General features: G+C 34.0%; 2 protein-coding genes across 2 annotated transcripts in view; one reads left to right on the top strand and one right to left on the bottom strand.

Moving 5' to 3' along the window:
- The first annotated feature begins 247 nt into the window (after positions 1-247).
- LOC117104842 (WASH complex subunit 3-like) lies at positions 248-5784 on the top strand. Its single transcript, XM_033245678.1, has 5 exons — positions 248-382; positions 1650-1937; positions 2574-2657; positions 3083-3147; positions 3496-5784. Exons 1-5 carry the CDS (start codon positions 332-334, stop codon positions 3608-3610), a joined length of 603 nt encoding a protein of 200 aa, XP_033101569.1. The 5' UTR covers positions 248-331; the 3' UTR covers positions 3611-5784.
- LOC117104843 (cleavage stimulation factor subunit 3-like) overlaps positions 5785-22527 on the bottom strand; it is a 26560-nt gene continuing 9817 nt past the window's right edge. Inside the window, 17 exon segments of the mRNA XM_033245679.1 lie at positions 5785-6623; positions 6964-7024; positions 7818-7912; positions 8384-8558; positions 9475-9573; positions 10033-10129; positions 10705-10774; positions 11226-11328; positions 11642-11812; positions 12146-12220; positions 12627-12743; positions 13200-13309; positions 13610-13772; positions 14008-14085; positions 14475-14601; positions 15166-15365; positions 17480-17512. Coding sequence (XP_033101570.1) covers positions 6427-6623; positions 6964-7024; positions 7818-7912; positions 8384-8558; positions 9475-9573; positions 10033-10129; positions 10705-10774; positions 11226-11328; positions 11642-11812; positions 12146-12220; positions 12627-12743; positions 13200-13309; positions 13610-13772; positions 14008-14085; positions 14475-14601; positions 15166-15365; positions 17480-17512 — 1971 coding nt within the window. The 3' untranslated portion in view covers positions 5785-6426.

The raw sequence follows: 22527 nt of genomic DNA, 5'->3' as shown, positions 1-22527 counted from the left end.
AATTTTTATATAGATCAATAAAATTTCTTGAATCTTGAATAATATTTTAATTGAGGTTCATAGGTGTCTGTGAATAAAAAGATAGGACTTGCAACGCCAGCCAGGAAAGCATTTCCTTCCGATGTCATGGACTGGTGAGTGCAAATTCAAAGCAATGGCATTTTCTGTGTTAACGCATTAATTTCATGGTAACGCGTCGTGGAAATAAACTGACGCACTTTCAAAATACGGCACGAAAACAACATTCCTTCGGCTGGCTGCCTGCCCTCTCGCACACCACACACGAAGACGACAAGGGTTGTAACTGGGATATCAAAATAAATCGTTTAAAATGGACGCCGATGGATTACCTCTGGTTGGGCCTGGTGTAGATTTGTCTAAGGTGATACTATTTGTATATTACTGACGAATGTAAAAATTTATGTATTTAATCACATTTTAAGTAGGGCTAGGCTAGGCTTACCTACCACCACACCTGGCCAGGCCTAGTAGGCTAGCTAGCAAGGGGAGGCTTAGGCTGGCTAAGGAGGCTAGTAAGTGGTAGGGCCTACTTAGCCTACGTAGGCCTAGGCTAGGCCACCAGCCAGGCCAGCTAGGGCCGTAGGCTAGGTGCCTACAACTAGGCTAAGTTAAAAGAGTTCCTAGCCTACTTACTGCTGTCTAATAAGGCTAAGCTAGGCTAGCCCATGCATAGGCCAAATTATTTGATACTATTTCAAGACTAGGCCTAGAGGGCCTCTTCTAACTATTTGAATAAAACTATGGTCCAATAAAAAAGACATTATTAGTTTTACATCCTCTCGCGCATGTTTTCTATGGTACTGAAAAACAAAAATTGAAAAAGGTTTTTTTTTTTTTTGTTAAATAGTAGATATTGTTTCTATTATCTCAATAGTGTTTTACTTTGAATATCAATGCACCAGTAAACAACAGGGGTGATATTTGGCTTCAGCAAAAAAAAAAAAAAAAAAGCCTCATCACTTTTCCAGCCTTCTGTAGATAGGGTGATAAACTAATAATATTTTTATACTGTAAGGCCTAAATAATACAGTCGTCATAAAGAATATTTGGGACAGCACTGGGCCTGGAGCCTATATACATATCAATATAAATATCGTCCATCTTGATCTAGGTCTATCTATTCTATGATCTTGACTTGACTACTACAGTACTACACTGCTAAGTACAGCCTAGATAAACCTAGGTTAGGTAGGGTCTATATAGGAGACGACGTAAAATCATACAGGCACTCACACAGTGCCTGTTGTTTAGTAATAGTGTTGTTTATGTGACTTGTCTTTTGATGTGGTAATGTATGTCATTTTGAGATAAGAAAGATTTTCGTTTTAAGAGTTCAGTAACACTGTAGTATTTTCATGAGAAAGTTTGCTTGGTCAGTGGCTAATTACAATGTTGACAACTACTTGATGACAAAAAAAAATGTTGGGCTAGTGGTGTAGTTAGTTGATACTACAAAATAAAAGAAAATTTAAAGTCTTTTGAAAAACTAAGGAATATTATTGGCATCATACATGGTATTTCATTAAATTAAGAACGACACAAAAAAAAAAAATTACAATAATATTCATGTAAAGACATACTGTATATGGCGTAATCCTTTTATAAGAATGATCGTTATTTTTTAACAGGTCGGTGCAATTCACCCCAAGAGAATGTTGGCATTCCTTAATCACTTTGTGTCACACACAACAAGATTCCTGAACAGATTTTCATGTGTTTGTGAGCAGAAATTATCAGATTTGAATTTACGAATTCAGCATCTTGAAACCACAATGAATTTGTTAGAAGCAAAATTGGCATCAATACCGTGGCTAGAAGACGTTGATACATCTCAAGTAATTACTGCAATTGCAGATGATGAACCCTCCTCAAGTGGAACTACTACTTTGCCAGCATTACCTGCTGCCGAAACCCCTGTAGGTATTCATTACCTCACTTACATGCTGTTTTTGAGCATTATAGGTACATTTGTCAATAATATTTAATCACACTAAACACAACAGCAGTCCTGGCCCAGGATTTATCAATCTCAGCTTAGCAAATGTTTTAAGTCAAAAAAGTTTAGAAGTCCCTAAGCAAATATCTAAAGATTCTTTATCAAACCATCTTAGCAAAATCTTAGCTTAAAATCGCAGCTTAAAATCGCTTTAGATGGTTCATGCGTACAATCGACTTTTTAAGTTGAGGCAATAGTGATAAATTTGACTTAAGCAAAAAAATGGACTTAAGATGAACTTATCCGGCCCCTGTTTACTATCCTTTCCAACAACAATATGTTGTTTGGTGGTAGTGATGATGATGATCATTTTTAGTAAACAACTAATACTTCAAAATTTTTAGTTCTCATTGGGTATCATTAATGTTTTTTTCAAAATTCTGTATGCTGAATTTGGCAGGGTTAAGCTGGCCAAACATAATGTTTAGTAATTTGGGTAATTTGGTAAAAAAATAATTAGCCAACTTGGATTAGCCATAAATATATTTTCAAATTAAAAATAATTAGCACACAGTTTCTGTTTAAATGATAAAAAAATTATTTTCCTTCATTTCAGGGTGTGACAGAACCGTCTGCTTCTGCAGTGATTACTGTCTCTCAAGATAAGCGTTATGCAAAATTTTTCAAGATGATTAATATGGTAAGCTAAGTTGGGTTGGCTTATGTAGAGTCATTAGGAAAAAAAAACAAAACATGTATCTTGCATGCTGAATCATTATTGTTATATTATTATTATTATTATTATTATTATTATTATTGTTATTATTATTATTGTTATTATTATTATTATTATTATTATTATTATTATTATTATTATTATTATTATTATTATTATTGTTATTATTATTATTGTTATTATTATTATTGCTGTTATTGTTGTTATTATAAAAGTTAATTTCAAAATTCTAAATATCAACAATGTCTGAATCTTGGTTGAGATACAAATTTGAAGAGCAAAATGTAAATGCCAGGTAACATAATTAGTTTTTTGTATTATAGTCCTAATTATACATTAAGTGTATTAAATTGCTGATATTAAAAATATATATGTACTTACACATGTAGGGTGTCCCTGCTGCAGCTCTGAGACAGAAAGCACGATTGGAAGGGCTCAATCCAGATTTGTTAGAGTAAGTATGGTTCAATGAATTATGGACGCTGATGTCATATTTTGAATATATATACTAGCATCAGCATTAATATATCTGCCATCAGTTTGACAAAGCTTAGTTAGTGAAAATTAGCATTCTTTTTTTGTAATTTACAGTTGTGGTTTTTTTTTCTGTACAAATGCACATGATGGGGCTTGAATTCCTTTTCTTGTGGAATAGATAGAAATAATATGTTATATTAAGTGGATATGAGTATTACTCAGTATGTCTAAAATAAATTATTGTATGTAGTTAAAAAAAATTCTATTAATAGAACAGTAAATCATCTTGTATTCTTGGTGACATGATATCATTTTCTTAATGAAGCACACCGGATGCTCCAGCACCACCAATCACATCTCAGCAATCAGGTGACACAGACTTCAGCGATGATGAAGTGGATCAAGGCAGTACTGATGACTCTGCTGACTTCAGCGATTAGATTATCCTCAAACATCCACTAATCTCTGCTTCTTGGGAATTGTTGGTAAGTTCCCACAAAACAATAATGTAAGTGTGCATAAACATGTGAGTTTGTGGGACTACACATAACACATATCCCTGGTCCTGATTGGTCAGTTGTTAAGATCGATTGACACTTCGGGAAAGGTCCATTCTTTGTCAAATAATATGACAATAATTAGAATATGTGTTTTTCTGAAGATATTTCATATTTCAAGTATTTTTTTGCTAACGCAAAAAAAAAAAATTTTGTTTGTTTATCAACGTTGCACACAGTTTTCTGTGTGGCAATTTTGTCACTTAGCTTTTTGAAAAACAGGAAAAAACATAGTTTAATGTTTTTACTTCCTAAGGAGATTGAAGTAGCTACAGCTTCATTTCTGATAAGGATCTATGGTTTCTCTGATTTAATATTCAGTAATTATTAAAAATGACTTATATCAATTTAAAAACAAAATTAAGTGTCACAACCTCTTTAAAAGAAGCTCACAACATAATGGTATGAAGCGCCATGCAGACCTAAATGAAATTAATAGTGGCCGTAACTCTATTGTAAAAAGATGGAACATGTACTTTAGGAACGGCAATTACAATCATTGTTTAGGATGTGGTTTCATGTTATAACGAATTGTTTTCCTTTTACATTGTACTTCTATGTAATGTTATTTTAAGTGTTTTACCAAGCTGACAAGAGGTTTATGCAAGGGTCAGACCTACAGTAGCAGTTTATTTTTTTAACTACACTTTTCAATTTGTTCACTAACTCCGAATATGAAGAACTAATTCAAGGTCATAAAATTCAGAAATGAAAAAAAGTTGCATGATGAAGATCAGGTATGATATATAACATACAGTAATATTGATAAAAATTAGAATAAGGATTCAAAATTTTATTTTGATTGTATATAAAATTTAAGGAAGATTATTGATATTATATTGTATAATATTACATAATATACATAATATTTAAGATGTTGTTTCTGATTTTATTTCTTGTGATTAGTGTTGTGTAAAATATGAACCAAGGCAGTATATGAGCGCTTTAAGGCTTAGCGTTATGTAACATTTACCTTATTAATCTCTACACTAGGGAGATTTTGCAACCTTACGAAAACGATAAGGAATACGTCATTATCATTATCATCATTATCATTATCGTCATCATTATCATCATTATCATTATTATCATCATCATTCTCGTCATTCGAGCCTAAAACATTTCTTCACAATATGCTGAACAAATTGAATATGATCCTTGGTTCATGCAAAAGGCATGACACCTACGAGTTGATATAGATATGCTATTGTAAGGGAAGGGTTGTCTAAACATTTGATGACGTAACCATATTCGTTATCGTTTTCGTAAGCTTGCCTATGGGACGATTCTAATCACTCCTGACGTGTGTGTGTGTGTGTAAAGTTTTTAAACACAACTCAAAAATAGCACAAGTCAGTGGTAATGACTTTTGGCCTATAGTTACTGTTTGACGAATTGATCCCTTTTTGGGGTTTGAAATTTGCAGCTTTACAGGATGTGAAACAATTATTGTACTCTTTTTGAGTCGTGTCAAGATTTGCGAATTAAGATAGTTTATTGGAGAAATTATCGGAGAAATTGTAAGTGCTGCGTAAACACTGCCTAAATTGTACTTATATCATGACATACTACATGCACCTAGTGCAAAATTGTTCGCACAGTCTCAGACTTTGAGATGGATAGATAATTGATCAATATAGTTTCATTAAAAACCAAACTTCTCGCATATTTTGTTTAAGTATTGTGGCATGACCTGAACAAACGAGACTCCTGTCATAACAAATACTAGATTGTGTCGTGCTTGGCTTGGCAAATTTTTTTTCTTTATAAATGTCATCCAAAATTGTTGATTTAAGCATTTGTTTGGAGCTTTTCATGTTTTACTATCTTGCACAACGATGGCTACTTTGGATTGACTATTCTATAAAGTAATTAGGATTTAGTACGCGCGTTAGACTAATGCCAGATTATATGTTTGCCATGCATTGAGACTGAAAAGTAATGGTAATTGTTTATATTTTCTCCATGTTTATATTATGTAACTATAATACTAAGATGTTTTTTAAAATTTAAATATGATAAATATCAAAATTGGATTAAAAAACGATGGAGACAAATTCAACGTCCTGAATAAACTTTATTCATTTTATTTCTTACAAAACGTAGTATGACAACTGAACAACGACATCCCTTTTTGATGTTTTACCACATGAAACTAAAGGCAAAGGATACTTAAGAATCATAAGTATATGTACATACTGTATCATGTATTTGCGGCTCAAGAAATATCTTTGCAGGAGCAATGTTGCAAAAACGAAACTTAAAAAATCCAAATATAGTAACGAATCATCAGTTCAAATTGCTGACTATTGCTAGAAATATGGATAAGAGATATTAATGTTCAAGAGCTTATATCGCAATTTAAAAATAAAAATTCATGATATTCACAGCTAAGGTGTAATGGACCTCTCCGTCAATCAAACTTAACTGACCAACCAGAAGAGGGCCAGGAACACGCGCGTCTAACAAGCACACATGTTGTCCCACAATGTTTGAACACTTTCGTTTCTTGTTTCTTAGCAACAATATCCAAGGGGCGGGGCTTAGCGGAAAGGTCAATTGTTGAGCATCAATCCATAAATGATCATCTGACTTTGCAAGACTGACACGTTAAAGCACCATTATTGGCCTACAGACAAATAACTACACCACCAATACCACGTGTGCAATCGTGTGTACAATCATTTGCACATTATTCTCTATTTGACCCTTTTTTGTTGCCTGCTGCGGTAAATATCGTGTACTGGGACGGCTTGTGTAACATGATCTTCTTCATCAGACTCCTCGTTTTGATTTTTAGTTCCATCACGCTTCCTTTTCCTCTTTAATTCATTTTCTTGCGATGCCGTGTCCTTACCGTCTTTCATTTGCCCATTTGATATTTGTTCCATGGATGCTAGGAGTATCAAATTTAAAAAAATTAATGCTACCATAGTATTCTAGATGCAAATAATCTTCATGCAATTCCTCCCCCACAAACCATGCATCCAATATTCCTCACCCACAAGCACTACAACTTTACCTGCCTCAACTAAATTTCATCTATCCCATCTTTTCACTCCCACCTAAATGTGCCATGCTCATTTATGTATTGTCACCCACATCACTCTAGTTCTGTTGCCTCTGGATTAGGATGTTACATATAAATTTAAAGTACTTCATAATCATAGAAACCTGGGCTTTGTAGCTTAAGTAGGTACTAAAGTACTTAAAAATATGGTCCAATTTCAACTTACGTTCTGTTAACTGACATTCTGAGACCATTCGCATCAGGTCATCTACTCTCACAAACGGTCCCTAAAAGCATTACAGAAATTACATTACAGAAAGTGTAATGTTTATAAATCACATACAAGTTTAATAGGGGAAATTCATCCAACCAAGTTGCTTATTTGGAACAGAACTCTCACTTTGTATATGTCAATAAATTGAACAGAAAAAAAAAAGAATGGCATGTAATAAATTTTAATAATTTAATAGTCCATAAAATGAGACTTCTTGTATCATTCCTAATGGTATCTCCTACTTTAAACATGCTTATGCAAATAAATGAAACAATATAATATAACAATAATTATAACAATTTGAAAATGTTTAAATATAAAGGTTCACATAGTGGAAAAACAGTAATATAAATTTGCGGTACACCAAGTAAATAGTTCAGAGAAGATCTGGTGTGTTGATTGTATCTCAAATACTTGAATAGATTGCTCCCCACATTAGTTCATTTCAGAAGTGTTTATGAGGTGTACTGCAAATTTATACTATTGGTTCTCAAGAATGGATATTAAAGTTTGTAGTGAGCTAATCAAAATTAAATTTATATATTTGACCTCCTTATTTTATTATCTTTTTAAATTAATTAGAATGAAAGAATGTCATCACCACTTAACAGACCAATATTAAAATAAAGATATAAATTATTTTCCATATAACCATAAACTGGCTGGTAATCAATGGAGTTTTGCAGTGCAACGTCTGTAAATCAATGAAAACTTAAATATTGGAAGTTGTAAATTGAACTTTAAATGCTGAGGTATTGTCCATATTTAACCACATACGGTAGATATATAATATATTCAATACTTACTTGAAAAGATGTTGGCGGAGGAAGTAATGACATAACATATGATGCAACTGGAGGAGGAGGGAAGACACCACCAGGAACGACATGAGAACCGACAGCTAAAATAAACCACACCAAATTAAGTCTTTATCTTTCTCTTTAATAATTGAAAAATGGATTTTACTATGCTTATAATTATTTGTGTACATTTAATTCACAATTCAGCCCATGAATGCTATGTCTTTATTTTATTGATCAAGCAATATTTTTAGTCACAATTACTAAAATTACAAGTATACAGGCTGCATTCTTTATGCTTCTTTACAACTCTATGATTGAAATGTCAATCTTTCTGAGTTTGAGAGAATTATAATTTTGTAATGCTTCAGATTATTATACATGTCTACTTTCTATATATACTGTACATTTTTTGGTTGAAATATTAGTTTTGTAATACATATACAGATGTCTTTATTGTCCAAAATAAACTGGAATTACAAAGATCATGACTGCCGGCTAATACAAAATCATCTCTCATGAAAACGATATAGTCATAATAATCTGGCAGATCAGTGATATGGTTAACTTACGTGCAAATGCCTTTGGCTTGAAAGCCAACATCTGAGATAAGTCAGGTTTCGGATATTCTGGCTTCTTTCTTTCTTCCGATAGTTCTTCCATGTTTTCTGTCAAAGTGGAAGAAGAGGCATCTGGGTTTTTGAGATGCCTTGAGATCTGAGTAACTGGACTTCTTTTGATAAGATCCTAAAGGATGAGAAAATTTTACTAATTTTATATAATTTTTTAAATAAAAAAATCCCTTGAAAATAAATTTCTACTACACGTCTATTTAAAATAAAACAACATTTTTTCTCTTGACATTTGACAATCAAACAAATTGTTTCTATATTCGTTTACATATACTCTTAAATTACCTGATTTAGGTAATGAAATTAAGGACGTAGTAAAATGTCTTTAAATCAACAAAAAAATGTTTATTGTATTAACTCATTACAGAAAGTATATTTATTAATAATGTAGATGTAGTATGTGATACCTTACCATACCGTAAAACCTCGAATAAAAGCCCTGGGTTTTTTTTTTGCGAACATTGGATGGGCTTATTTTCGAGATGGGCTTTTTTTTGCAAAGTATAGAGGGGGCAGGTAGGCTTAATTTCAAAATGGATGCTGTAAATTTTGGGAATTACTAGTATACAACTAAAAAATAGGGCCACTGTAACATCATTCTGTATCATGGAGTGTATTAACCAGAATTAAATCACTAAACTACCGTATAAAGCAAGTGTGTTTTGAATTTACAATATTTTGTTTCTTTGAAATTCATGTACAGTGTATATACTGTACTATCTCGAAAAGAAGCCTATGCTATGGGCTTCTTTTCGAGGCTAATTTTGCAAACTAAAGAGAGGCCTTTAATTCGAGATGGGCTTCTTCTCGAGATTAAGCCCATTGTGCTTCTTCTCGAAATTAAGCCCATTGTGCTTCTATCCAAGGTTTTTCGGTATGTCCGTAGTACAAAAGTTTAGTTAGTATATTTACAGTATGTATTTTGTGAATTTAAATGTTCTGCGAGTTTAACGTATACTTTCATGTTTATAGTGGTATATATACAGACATATGTATAGAATACAATATTGATAGAATAAATGAAACTTTACCCTGTAACCAAGAGCTTTTAATTCACTGGGAGAGCAGGGGTACAGATCAAGGTAGCGGTACCGGTCAATCAGGAGTGCAGTCTCCCTGTCTTTGAACTCCTGTTTAATAGTAAATACAAAACAAACGTCAAATCAAATTGTTTAGTACAGTATGCCATTATATACCAAATAATGCATGTGCTACATATAACATGAACTGTGAATGCTTTAAATGGCTGATTATTTCATAAATTTGGACTTGAATTTTAAGCTCTGCATATCATCAAGTATTACCACCTCAGCTAACACCACGCAAACATTAATTCTCAATTGGTTATGTTAATCTCCTGCTTGCTTTACCAACATAAACATCTTTTTCTACAGGAAATCACAAGCATTTCCACCATCACAATGTTCAACCTCATCATCTGTATACGTGCAATTCATATACCATACACACTAATTCAGCTGTACTGATGGTCATGGTATTGATTTTGCAATGGAACACAATAAACGAATGTGGAAAAAAGAGAAAGAAGTAAGTTGAATGTCTGGCAACGAAGCTGAGAGTAAACTCACATCCACAAAGTTTTGAAATCGTCTTCTCTCCACTTTCAGTATACTGGAGAGGTCACCACACATTGATTCAAAGTCTTCGAAGCGCAGCCAAATCTCACTGAATAATAATAATGGGAAAAGAAACAAACAGAATCGGTATCATTAAAAACTTTAAAAAATGCAAATATTCTTGCAAATATTCTTGCATTAATATTATAATTATTAGGGGCGAGTCGAGTGGTCAAGTGGTAAGGCAGGGGCGCTGCTAGCTACAGCCTTACATCGGCGCTTGTTAATAGAGGTCAATCAAGATAAGATACACCTATGTTGTGTGAATGGCGTTTATATCAACTGACCTTTATACAAGCATGCGCAGTTCTAACTACAAATTGGCTCATTGTAGTGATTATAGCTCATGCCAACATTCTCTGGTTTCATGGGACAAACTTCTGTGCTTTATCACATTCTGTACATCTTGATAGTGAGGTTATGACAAATCTTCAGTGTACTAAACGGAAATTACTTGCATGCAGCTCTTTTGAGCCAGTGGTATATATGTATAATTATTATTTATTTGAAAGTATATTTATTCATATTCAACTGTTATTGATAAATATTGAGAGTTACATAATCCAAATAAAAGACAATCTATTTTTCTGAAAAATTAATTTAAAATTCAATTATTGAATTTACCCTGACTTCTCCATCGGTAATGATCCTGATGTCAATACCCTCTCAAAGAGTACTCTAGTGTTGTTGTCCTCTGTAAAGAGACGGAACACAACTTTAATAAATATCTTGTTTCTTTATTTATTTTATTGTGTCTCATTAAAAACATCACAAAAACAGAATAATTAAACATAAGAAAACAGGTGCAAACGGACGGGATCCACAGACTCGAGGTCCAAACTAAGGGAAACACCATGGATGGAAAATATCAAATTACATCAAAAATACACATTATACTCTTCAAATAATTTTTTGAAAATTCTTGGTATAATAAAAATGCAGAAAAATATATACATAATTCAGTTTTTTTTCTAGACATTCACTTTCTAATATAACATGTATTTATTAAATAATGCAATTATAAACCTACAATATAATGTTAAATACTAGACATAGAACCATCAATCTTGCAGAGGGCCATTTTAATCATAGGTTATGTATATGAGACCATGACGAGACTATCATTTGAGGTTCTTCACACCTACCGTTCAAATGTGACAGATAATCCAGGTACGTTAGGACATACTCTGGGATGTGGCCATACTTTTTAAGGCCTAGCTCGAAGATCTTGAATGCTACCTTAGAGTCCTGCAATTCAAACAAAGGCCGTTACAGAATTTCAACCAAGGAGAAAAGATGAAAGATAATTACATAAAATAGTAGCTGTATTGTCTAAGCTCTAGATATTCATTCAAAATGGCATTCTACTAATGGTGATTGTCCACTTTGTTAATTTCCTGATGAATTGTTCTTATTAATTTATATTCTTATATTTTCAAAAAAGGGAAAACGAATATAAAAAGAATTTACTAATTTGCATATTCATATATTATTTGTCTGCTTTAATTAATTTAAATTTTTGTCATGAAGAATATTCAACACAACACAAATTTAGGCTTACTTTACTACAGTAATACTCCATCAAAGCAGCAGCTACATAGACGTGATACTGTGAGCGGGAGTCCTCTCGTGCTTTCTTAAATATGCCGCGAGCAGATTTGATTCCCTCTGCTCTCCTGCCAAACTTCATGTACAGATATATATATACATATATACAAATATATTACCATTTCTTCCGAGTTCATATAATAATAATAATCATCTATAATAATAATTCTCCAACATTTCTAAAAAGCCAAATGTATATTCAACAATTATTTATATTGACAGTTCAGAAAATTGGTGTCATGACTTTTGTTAGGTTCACAATAAAATTGTTTGTAATCACGGATTAGAAATTATACTCCCACTTCCTACTCTTAAATCAAACTAAATCTTAATGCGACAACAGAATGTTAACCAATAAATGTGTGTTGAAAATGTAAACAAACGTGACTAACTATGATAAAATTTGTGAGATTATCAATCACACTTTCAAGTGGATTTGCTGACATGTTAGACTTACCAATGTAGGATCAATTTCTTCAATAGACAGAAACCTCTTGTAGATATTGTGAACTTTATCATACTTCATTCGTGCCTGTAATCAAATCAATAATTTCTTGTAAAATCAATCCCAATTTTTTTTTTTTTTTTAAATAGAAAGAAGGATACGTCAATGCATTATGCCAGAGCTGACTCTTTCATATGTGTTGAGTTGTGTTTCTACATTTTAATCATAATGATGATGATCATAACAATCTAAAAGAACAATTTTTGACCATTCTAATCCATATGAACCCAAACAGGAATTTTACTCTGACCGAGATTCTAGGCAGACACTGTTGGACTTCTTGAACCCCCAGTCGTTAAATAACTAAAGATCCCTGGTTACATTAAGTATGCTCCATTTACAAATAGTTACAAAAGGGAAATCACTATTAACAATATGTCGCACTTAAATTGCATAAATAACAAAGAAAACCATGAAGAGTTGATTTGCATACCTCTTCAAAATCTGCATATGCAAAGTAGAGCAGCATGTTGTTCTTCAGTAGAGTAGTAATGGCTCTTTCGTAGATGGCTGCAGCCTCATCACTGAAAACCTTTGCATTGTTCATATCCTAAAAAAAAACATAACATTTTTTAAGGTCATGAGATTAATAAATAAGGTCAATAGAATATAATTCAAATGAGGTGTGAACTGGTTTTGGTAATTTTTATAAGAACTATTTTTTTTCTGTTGTATATGTTTATATTTCTTTTGGTCTATGTATTATTTTTTTTTTTTATAGATTTGTAACTCAGCAAGGTAATCCTTCTGGATATTATAAAAAGCAATCCTGCAGGATTCCGGTAAATATTTTTTCAACAAACATATTGTCTATTTCTAAATTTAGGCTTGCAAAACAAAATTGATCATTCCAAAGCTTGACACCATATTATTTATTGTTTCCTAAACCTGTTTTTCTGTGTAGCAAGTTGCAAGCAAAATTTTACCCAGTTTCCATTGGTAATAGGTTAAAGTTGGCATTGGTATTGTTATTTGTGTTGTGTGTTGAACAAACACAGTAACTTACTCCTTTCTCTGCAAATATCTTGCTTGAGTTCTCCAAATAGAGTGCAGCCTCATACCAGATATCAGGATGGTGTCCAAGACAAAGTAAAGTTTGTTCATAAGCAAACATAACTATAATAAAAAAAAAGGTGTTTAATTTTAGACAACACATAATCTTAAGAAATGCAATTGCTGTATTCCAGCAAAGACTAGCTCCTCTCTTATCGGACGAATATGGTTAAAAATTTTGAAATAGAAAAAGAAAACTTTTAGGCTTTCACATCTTCATCTATGCAAGCATGCAAGGACTGTTATGTATGACATGATACACACATGACCTTCCAAGCCCAAATCTTTAGTCATTGATAATCAAACCTATCACCAGAATATTCGTAGAAGTCATTAGCATTGTGCAGGCGTAACCAGACTTACCTCTTTTTGTGATGAGTGTTTGGTCCTCTGTGCGGAGCGGGTTGCTCTTTTCAAAGGCAATGTAGCTCTTCCATAATTCGACCTGTTTAGCTTCCTCAGGGGTTCCTGTTGGTGGTACCGAAGGGTTGTTACGATTCAGACCTTTTGTATTCGCTTCAAATTCCTGTGCAGGAAAGCAATGGCAAACAAAACATATTTGAAAAAAAAAAAATAACACTTTAGATTCGAACAAACCATAGGTGAGGAAATATGAATGTGATCGCGTGTGTATAGACTTTACGTTACTTCGTTAATTCTATAAAGACACTGCAACACATATTTATCATCTGTGAGCCATATTATAGCAAAACAATACTTTACAAAAAATTGCAATAATTTGATGTTTTTTTTTTTGTTACCTTAGCAACTCTCCTCGCATTCTGGTAGTCTCTATTTCTATCCTCTAACAATTTCCTTGCAATAATTGGATTGATGCTCTATAAGAAAAAAAAAACCAATCAATTAGTCAATCAATTAATCAAGTAAGGCAAAATAATAATGTTGTTTTGTTCAAGCACAGTGATGCATGCATAGAGATGAATGCTATTTCTGCTTATTGTAAAAATAACCTTGTCAAAAAAGTGAAATTCAAACAAAAACTAAAATAATAATAAGAATGATAGTACAGGTCTCCCTCCAATTAAAGACCACTTTTGGGACCGGAGTTTCTGTGGACTTTAGCAGCTTTGGACTCTAATTAGAATAATAAAACTAAAAGACATTGGTTAATTCGGGATTGGCCTTTACTTTAAGTCTCTAATGAGAGGGAGACCTCTAATATTAATAATAATGTTATATATCAATAATAGTTTTTAATAAGACTTACATTTTCATATTGTACATAATCTTTCCAAAGAGCATCAATGTTGACCATAGGATTAACAATACCCCGCTGGTACACCCGCCGAACAGCTGTGATTCGCTGGTTCTCTGCGTAAGAACCGACTGCTTCACTGCAAAACAAATATTGAAATTTAATTTATCAAATTTTTACTGGATTTGAAGCAGGAATGCTAGTATTGGAAGGCAAGCACTATATAAACGCCACAAACAACAGCTCCAAGTCTTAAATACGTCTCACAATAAATTTTAAATCCGACGATCTGTGTCCGATGGGAGGATAGGGCAGACTTGACCTGTCCGACAGTGGGTTGGGGCGGGCTTGGTCTATCCGACAGGTCTTAATCACCCCTACCCCTCCCTGCACCACCCCCTACAAAAACCATATCATTTTCGCCAAAGGTCAAAAACTAAAACGTGAGAGAAGAAAGACGACATAGTGATGGCCATATAACTCTAATGATATATTGAAAATAGGAAAGTAAAAGACAATAATAATTTCCAGTATTTCAAAAGAGTGATATAAATCTACAAAAATTATATCGGCCTAAGCCTCCAAAACGAATGTCAACAAAAAGATAGAAGACGATAAATGGGACGCTCACTAAGCTACATTTAAAATTGGTACTTATATTTTAGAAAACACAGTTACACCATTGTTATATATGAAAACTTACACCCCCTTCAAGAACGTGATGTATTCTGCCCATATCTGATAAGAATTCACATCCATTCCCATTTTATCGAGTGCAAAGTCGTAAGCCTGCGCCATCTTCTCACGAAACGATGGTAGAGAGCTCTTGGTCTCTCGAACGTAGTTCAAATAACACTTCCACAAATCGGCATTCAGTACTTTCATCAAACAACGCTGAAAAAGCTGAAAGAATGACATTTTAAAGACATACTAATGTTCAAAAATAGAATTGCTTTTTATATTTGAACACCGTAGCGCATTGATGGTTGGGTTTCATTTAAAATTTATAAAGATATAATTATTTACTCTACAACTAACAAACACATAAATAATTTGTTCTTATATTCATTGCGTAGAATGTTAAATTGAATAGTACCGATAATCAATTATGGATCTTCGTAGTAAAAAGTTTCCCTATCGGTGAAAACAGGATTGGTTCGATCGGGGTCTTATTGGAATTTCATAATTTAAATACAGAAAAAATTAATGCTTCAAATCTGTCGGAAGCCAGACACCAATGATTATGATAAAATTATATTTACATTCAATTAAGATCAAATACAAATACTGTAGACATCTTTTTAAAATCATAAATGATCTTCACTTTATGTTAAAATGCTATTTCCATCGACAATTAGTAACGATAATGGCCAATTTGGTAGTTTTATAGCCAAGATGTACAACAATCATTCAAGGACGGTAAGCAAGCAACGTTCAAGCTTTGTGAGTGAATGAAAGGACATTTTATTTTAACTTTAAAACCAAAATAAATTGTCATTTTCGTCAACAACAGGAATCGGCATTACGTGTGACAGGATCGAAGTAAGCCACGTAATGTGTAACATTATTTAATAATGTAGGTCTATAAATGTTTCTCACGATTTGACGTCATTCATTAAGGTTAAGTCATTTCCAGGGGGGGGGGCACTAGCTCGCAAAATAAGGTGATTTTTTTGCTTCGAACATTTTTAATGGGGGAAGAGCTTTGTAGAAGGAGGAAGTTCCCTCCCCGCGCGTGCTCCCCTAGATACGCCACCGGCATAAAATCGCTTCATTATCGCTATCAATTGTTTTCACTCAGCATAGTCGTTACATTGCGTACTATTCCCGATTAGACCGACCAATCAGCGTCGCTAAAAAAACTTTTTGGGGATGGTGTGAAGCGATTAATGGAAACTAGGATTCCTTGATTGATCAATATATGCCATCCCATTGTTTTACGTAGGCTACGCGTCTGTGTATTTCTAAGCGGGAAAGTATTTGAACGAGACTAAATCATTGTTTTCTCCTTCTGGGACTTTTATCTGGAAAACGCTTCTTCTTTTATTAGAAATAATTTACCAAAATCTTTATTTAGAATTATTTATTGATTGATTACATGATAAATTGATTTTGATTCATAACCTTATTATTAACATCAATCAATCAAATTAAAATTGCCACACCATATTATGTTTAAAATAATTATGTATTTGGGCTACCTCGATTAACTGCGCTGCTAATTTCTAGCTTTAATTATAATTCAATTCTATTTGAAACCTTATAGGCCTATGTTTTATGAAGAAAATGAGTAATTAAAATAAAAGGACACAACGTAAAAAAATGAGAAATGTTTTCAAAATCACATTGTAATACTTTTAAGATGCTAAACCAGTGGTACAGTATAGAAGATAAATTAAATACATCTATTTTCATTAGGGTGTTTAATCATTTATATAGCTTAAATGCCTATTTAAAGATGTCAATTATCAATTTGAAATACTTTTAAGATGCTAAACCAGCCTGGCACGGTATAGAACTAGTACATCTATTGTCATCGCAGTGTAACGTAAAAACAGGTGACATTTCACAATTACATCATTAAACACAATGCTGTCATTAAACGAGTTCGGTCAATTGTTTTGAAAAACTGGATACCGTAAGTCAGTGCTGTAAGTCATTGTAGAGTAGAGCATGTAGATCATTAGGGCTTGATGTGTAAAAAGTCATTTCTGTATTTTTCTTAAGTTTGTACAGGCCTTTCAAGCATAATTCTTATAACTCAAATATGCAATTTTCTTTTTAATCCAATTCAATGAAATCAATATTTAACACTGTCACCATATCCATAAAAATAAGCCTTATTCGTATTCCTTAACAATGGAAACCAATTATCATAATGCACTGACATTTTGACGAAATAAATATACGAATCTGAGCTATGTCGCAAGTCATTTTCTACTGGCTGCTTGACTACAAACAATAGCAATCACGGAATCATCAACGCACGCGCATTACATAAGCCATTAATCACCTACCTTTTCAACTCGATCATAATTCTTGTGCCTCATCTGTAATTAAATAGAATAGCACGTATTTTATTTACATTGTTCATACACAAAATTTCTACGTAGTTTGTCTACGGATAACCACGAAGTTTCAATATCAAAGTATAGGACTATTTTTTAAACCTGTGATTTTCCTCAGGTCGATGAATACATCTCCTAGCACAGATTCCATTACAAAATTCTGATGTCAGACTTTTTAACTCCTAACATTCGACATTGAAAATTCTTCATATGTTAAGAGGTGTTATTTTTTTTACTGACAATAGGCCTACTGGCCTATCTATATGAAATTTGTTTTTTTCACACTACATCCTAAAGCCTGGTTCCCATAAAAATCGCTACACGCTATCACCGACTATTTTGGTGACGCTGATTGGTCAGTTGAAGCCTGGTTTCCATACATTCACTACACGCTATCACCACAGCTTTCGGTGATGGTGATTGGACGGTGGAATCAGGGAGCCTTACCGATTGCGTCGGGGACTGCCACGCAACACAACGGTTGCAACGAAAACACTGTAGCTACAGCGTTTTCACTACAATCGTTGCACTGCGTAGCTGTCCCCCACGCAAGCAGGAACGCTCCTTGGTTCAACTGACCAATCAGCATCGTCAAAGATGTTGGTGACCGTGTGTAGCGATTTTATGGAAGCCAGGCTTCAGGGAGCGTTCCCGATTGCGTCGGGGACAGCTACGTAGTGCAACGACTGCAGTAAAAAAGACAAAAAAAAACCAAAAAAAACCAAAAAAAAAACTGCAGCGACAGTGTACCGGTAGCGATTGTATGGAAACCAAGCTTAACATTCGTACTGTTGCTCTAATGCATTTTTATCAGATCTTTCAAAAAATAATTAAAATTAAATTAATTATGACGTCATTTCTATCTGTCTTCATAGCTACGTTCAGGTAAATATTATTCATTCAAATAGCCTATCACAATAAATGTATGCCTACTATAATATAGCTCATCATGATTGTACCCACCCATTTTCCAAACAATTATTATCATTATCATCATCATTATCATCACCATCATATCATCTGCATCATCATCATCATTATAATTATTAAAGACTTGACGACATGTCTTCACATACACCATTACGGTAGCTTACATTTGCGGTCAGCGACTAGCTGCGTTTGTTTGCTTGATATTAACTGCTCTCTCAATACAAATTTTATAACACAAAGGAAGAAGAGAAAAGAGAGAAGGAGGATAACACACTATTATAACCCCGAAGCTTGTTTCCATAATGGCCCTCTAGACAACAAAGGGAAAACATTACTTAACATAAAGAAGATACTAATTACAACATAATATAATAATGAAATATAAACATGCAATAACAAAATTATAATAAATTGTGTAATTTGTTATAATAAACTGTTTGTTTGTTAATACGCGTGTAGGCCTATGCCTACGCGTTGCATTCTACATCATTTTATACCTCCATGATCCAGTAACGAGAATTGGAAGCTCTGTAAGTACATTTCTGTGCTTACGATGATGAATGCCGGCCAAAATTACTTTGACGTCCACTTGCGAGTCACTTTAAGTTCTCGTAGGATAATGTGATTATGTTGCACCATATGATTGCACTCAGTGGGACCTCTGTTTACTTAATTCCTAACACGTTAATCTACCCATCACTTAATTAACCTAATGTACTAATTATATTATGCATAATGCAATAATTATATTATGCATACGATTAGGAATACGGTATGTAACCAAAGTGATATGCGGATATTACACTCCTGCACCAAAACCAACTTTCGTCACTCTAGATGGGGGCAGTCTATGATCAAGAGTTAAGACAAGGCGAGGACTGTCGTTACTAGATGCTATCGCATGCTAATTTTTAAGTCACTGTACTGTAAAACACAGTTAACAATTTCATATCATGCTGTTTCGTTCTTGTAATGATCCTTTGGTTTATTTTTTAAGCATTACGGCGTTCAACTTCGTTGCAATTGTGACGGTATTCATTTTAGAATATGAACATCTTGAAAATAAAATGCGATTTAATTCCCAAAAATATAAAAACACGTGACATCGGTAAAAACAATTGAGTAAAAATCGTCCTGTCGTTGTTTGTTATATATGAACAAAATTAGGCCTACTGATTGGACAAATTGGGGTTATCTGCTTCTTTTATCAACAGATTGAAGTTTTCATATTAATATAAACTGTGATAAAAAAAAAATCGATAAAAACCACAACAAAATAAAAGAATTACGATCATCTTTAAATAAATCACAGAGCAAAAAAACATTCACTTTTTAGTATCAGAGTACTTTAATATCAATACTGGAAAGTGAATCAATAGAAATTGTCGAATGTGTCCCATAAGTTTTTATTCCCGGCGAGTAGCACGAATATAGTACTTGTAACGTCTCGTATGCGCTTCAACCGTCCCCATTCTCAAGTCCAACGATAAGGCAGCCAGTGATGTCAGTACGGAGGGGATGGCTGATTGTCGTCCTCAAAGACAGCCTGAAATTGGCAAGCCAGTCGTGGTAGAATGAGTCTAGTATCTGCAAAGGCGAACCAATCACTTTTCCCAACCTACCGAGCACACTTTCAATTATTCATTTATTGATTGGATATTTTCGGCCCAGCCCAACAAAAAATAAACAGAAATACGTAACTGAAGAGTAAAACATTCTATAAATATTGATACCAAACCAACCGAACTTCCTTTAAAACAGTCTGGTGTTTAATTTTTTAACTATATGATTCACGTGATCGTAACTATACGATCCACCCATAAGAGCTTATTGTCAAACACCACTCCCAGCCACTTGAATGTGTAATAATTATTTGAATATCTCTCCCTTTTTGATTTTCAGTATAGAGATGCTATGACCTTTCGTTTTCATTTTTTTTAGAAATACAGCGCAGTATGGTACTGTATCTATTATTGGCATAGGTGGCAGTATAACTTTTAAAATGGGCGGCTTATATAAAGTTCAGCTGAAAAAAATAAAAAATAAAAATAAAATATTTAATTGTTTACTTTGGGTTTATTAATAATTAATTGGATAAAATTTCAAAATATTTTCTTTGCAAATTAGCTGAAGTATAAAACAAAACCGTTCCTGGTATGATCATTGTTGTCAATATCATCACCGAGAAGATACCAAGGAGAGAATACTGGGAACATCCTGAAAGCGAGTGGAAATATCAAGGGTAAGAGGCGGATTTAGGGGGTGGGCCGGCCCCAGCCCCTCTCCTCCCCCTCCCATTTGGAAAATAAAAGAAAAAGAACAAAAAAATGATCGGCCACAAAGCCTCAGAGGGTATTTCGAGGGGTATGCCCCCGGACCCCCTAGGGTAGTGTTGACTCGATCAGCCCCACTTTCGGACATCTCTGAATTCGCCCCTGAGGGTGGGAGTGCATGTGATATCCAGGGGCGGGAATGGAGAAGGGAAATGGAGAAGGGGTTTAACCATCTAAATTGTATAATATAAAATCAAAGGTACTGCTGTACTGCAATTAAAAAAAATGTTCTCATTCCTAATTAAGATATTGAGTATGACCTGCTGCTAGTTAAGCCTATAGGAACATCACTGAGCCCAGTGATGTTGATAATAATTATGGAATACAGTAATTTTGATCATGTTGCAAACCCTGCAAATATTCTTGATGAGTATATTGATACGACAAACGGGCATTTGGGTTGAATGTACTCCACTCTTCTTTGCTAATTATTGTGAACATCTATAATACAAACATAATTCCAAATACAAACGTAGGGGATGGGAGTGTCATCAAACAAACTCACTGCACACTAAAATATGATACACTGTTTGGAAAAGGAAGTGTTGTATTACGCAATGTATTAGATCACTATAAAAGAAGATCACATTCCTCGAGAAAACAAAGGTGAAGACAAAAACAGATTTAAACGAACCAGTAACAAAACTTTATTGGAGAATATACTCAGGGAGGGTGATACCTCGACAATAGCCTAGTGCCCAAGGTCGACGGGGTAAAACTCCAAAGATAAAATTGGATGAGGTGAATAGAAAGAACTACCGGTAGGTGAGTGGGCCCTTTAATGAAAAACCTTCAGACAACAGAACGTACAAAACACTGAGTCATATTAAGCAATCAATAGTGCTATTTTAACCGTTTTATTTTCTTCCCAGCTTACTGACATTGGGCCAATGGAATATTATCAGTCTCTAATAATAGTTCACATAACAGGAGCTATTTCAGCTTTTTCTAGAACGGTACGACAGTACCCCCTCTTCCCGCCATTCTTCCTATGGACTGCTACAGGAGATACACCACAACTTATAGTCATGTCATATAAGTATAAATTTTAAAAGGCAAATGGGAAAACCCCATAAAACAGCAAACGGCCACATAATGCAAAACTATTTAAAATTAAAACGGAACTGTAGAGAAAATCCGATCAGAATGACAAAATAAACTAAGCATCCACTAGAAGGAATCCCAATATCTGCAGACAGATCCGTTTCGGCCTTCTAGGCCTCATCAGTGCAGCTAGGGTATAGACCCAAACGACACGTTTGACCAGCTTAGGTAGGCTCCAAACTAGTCCCACGACCACTAATGATTAAAGAGCCAAACAAAGGCAATATATATACACAGCCCAGGTGTGAATGCAAATAGTGGAATACAAGCTATGTGGCTTGGTAGGGAGGCGCTCGATGATTTTTAACTACTTCACCGTGATATTTATTTAGGGGACGAGGCGACTGGGGGTAGGATTGTTTGAAGGGGCAGGATTGTTTGAAGGGGCGTGTGCGTCGCCCGTGCATCCCTAGATACGCCACTGATCACTTAAATAAAAACACTATTAACAGTCGCTTTGTCTATCGCGCAGACCGTGTATTTAGTGCAGTACACGTCGAAATAAATTTTGGGTATCAATAAGTAGATACAGAGAATATTTTGTCATTCTTAACGCGTCCTACGAAATTCTTACGAGACAGCACTAGTCCGTGAATTTGTGAACAAGATCGGAGATCTAAAGATGCAATC

Source organism: Anneissia japonica, unplaced genomic scaffold, assembly GCF_011630105.1.
Source record: "Anneissia japonica isolate Jap-2015-1 unplaced genomic scaffold, ASM1163010v1 scaffold287834_len5846547_cov211, whole genome shotgun sequence".
Taxonomy (NCBI): Eukaryota; Metazoa; Echinodermata; class Crinoidea; order Comatulida; family Comatulidae; genus Anneissia; species Anneissia japonica.
Note: the sequence above shows the minus strand (reverse complement) of the source record. Positions and strands in the feature narration are given on the sequence as shown.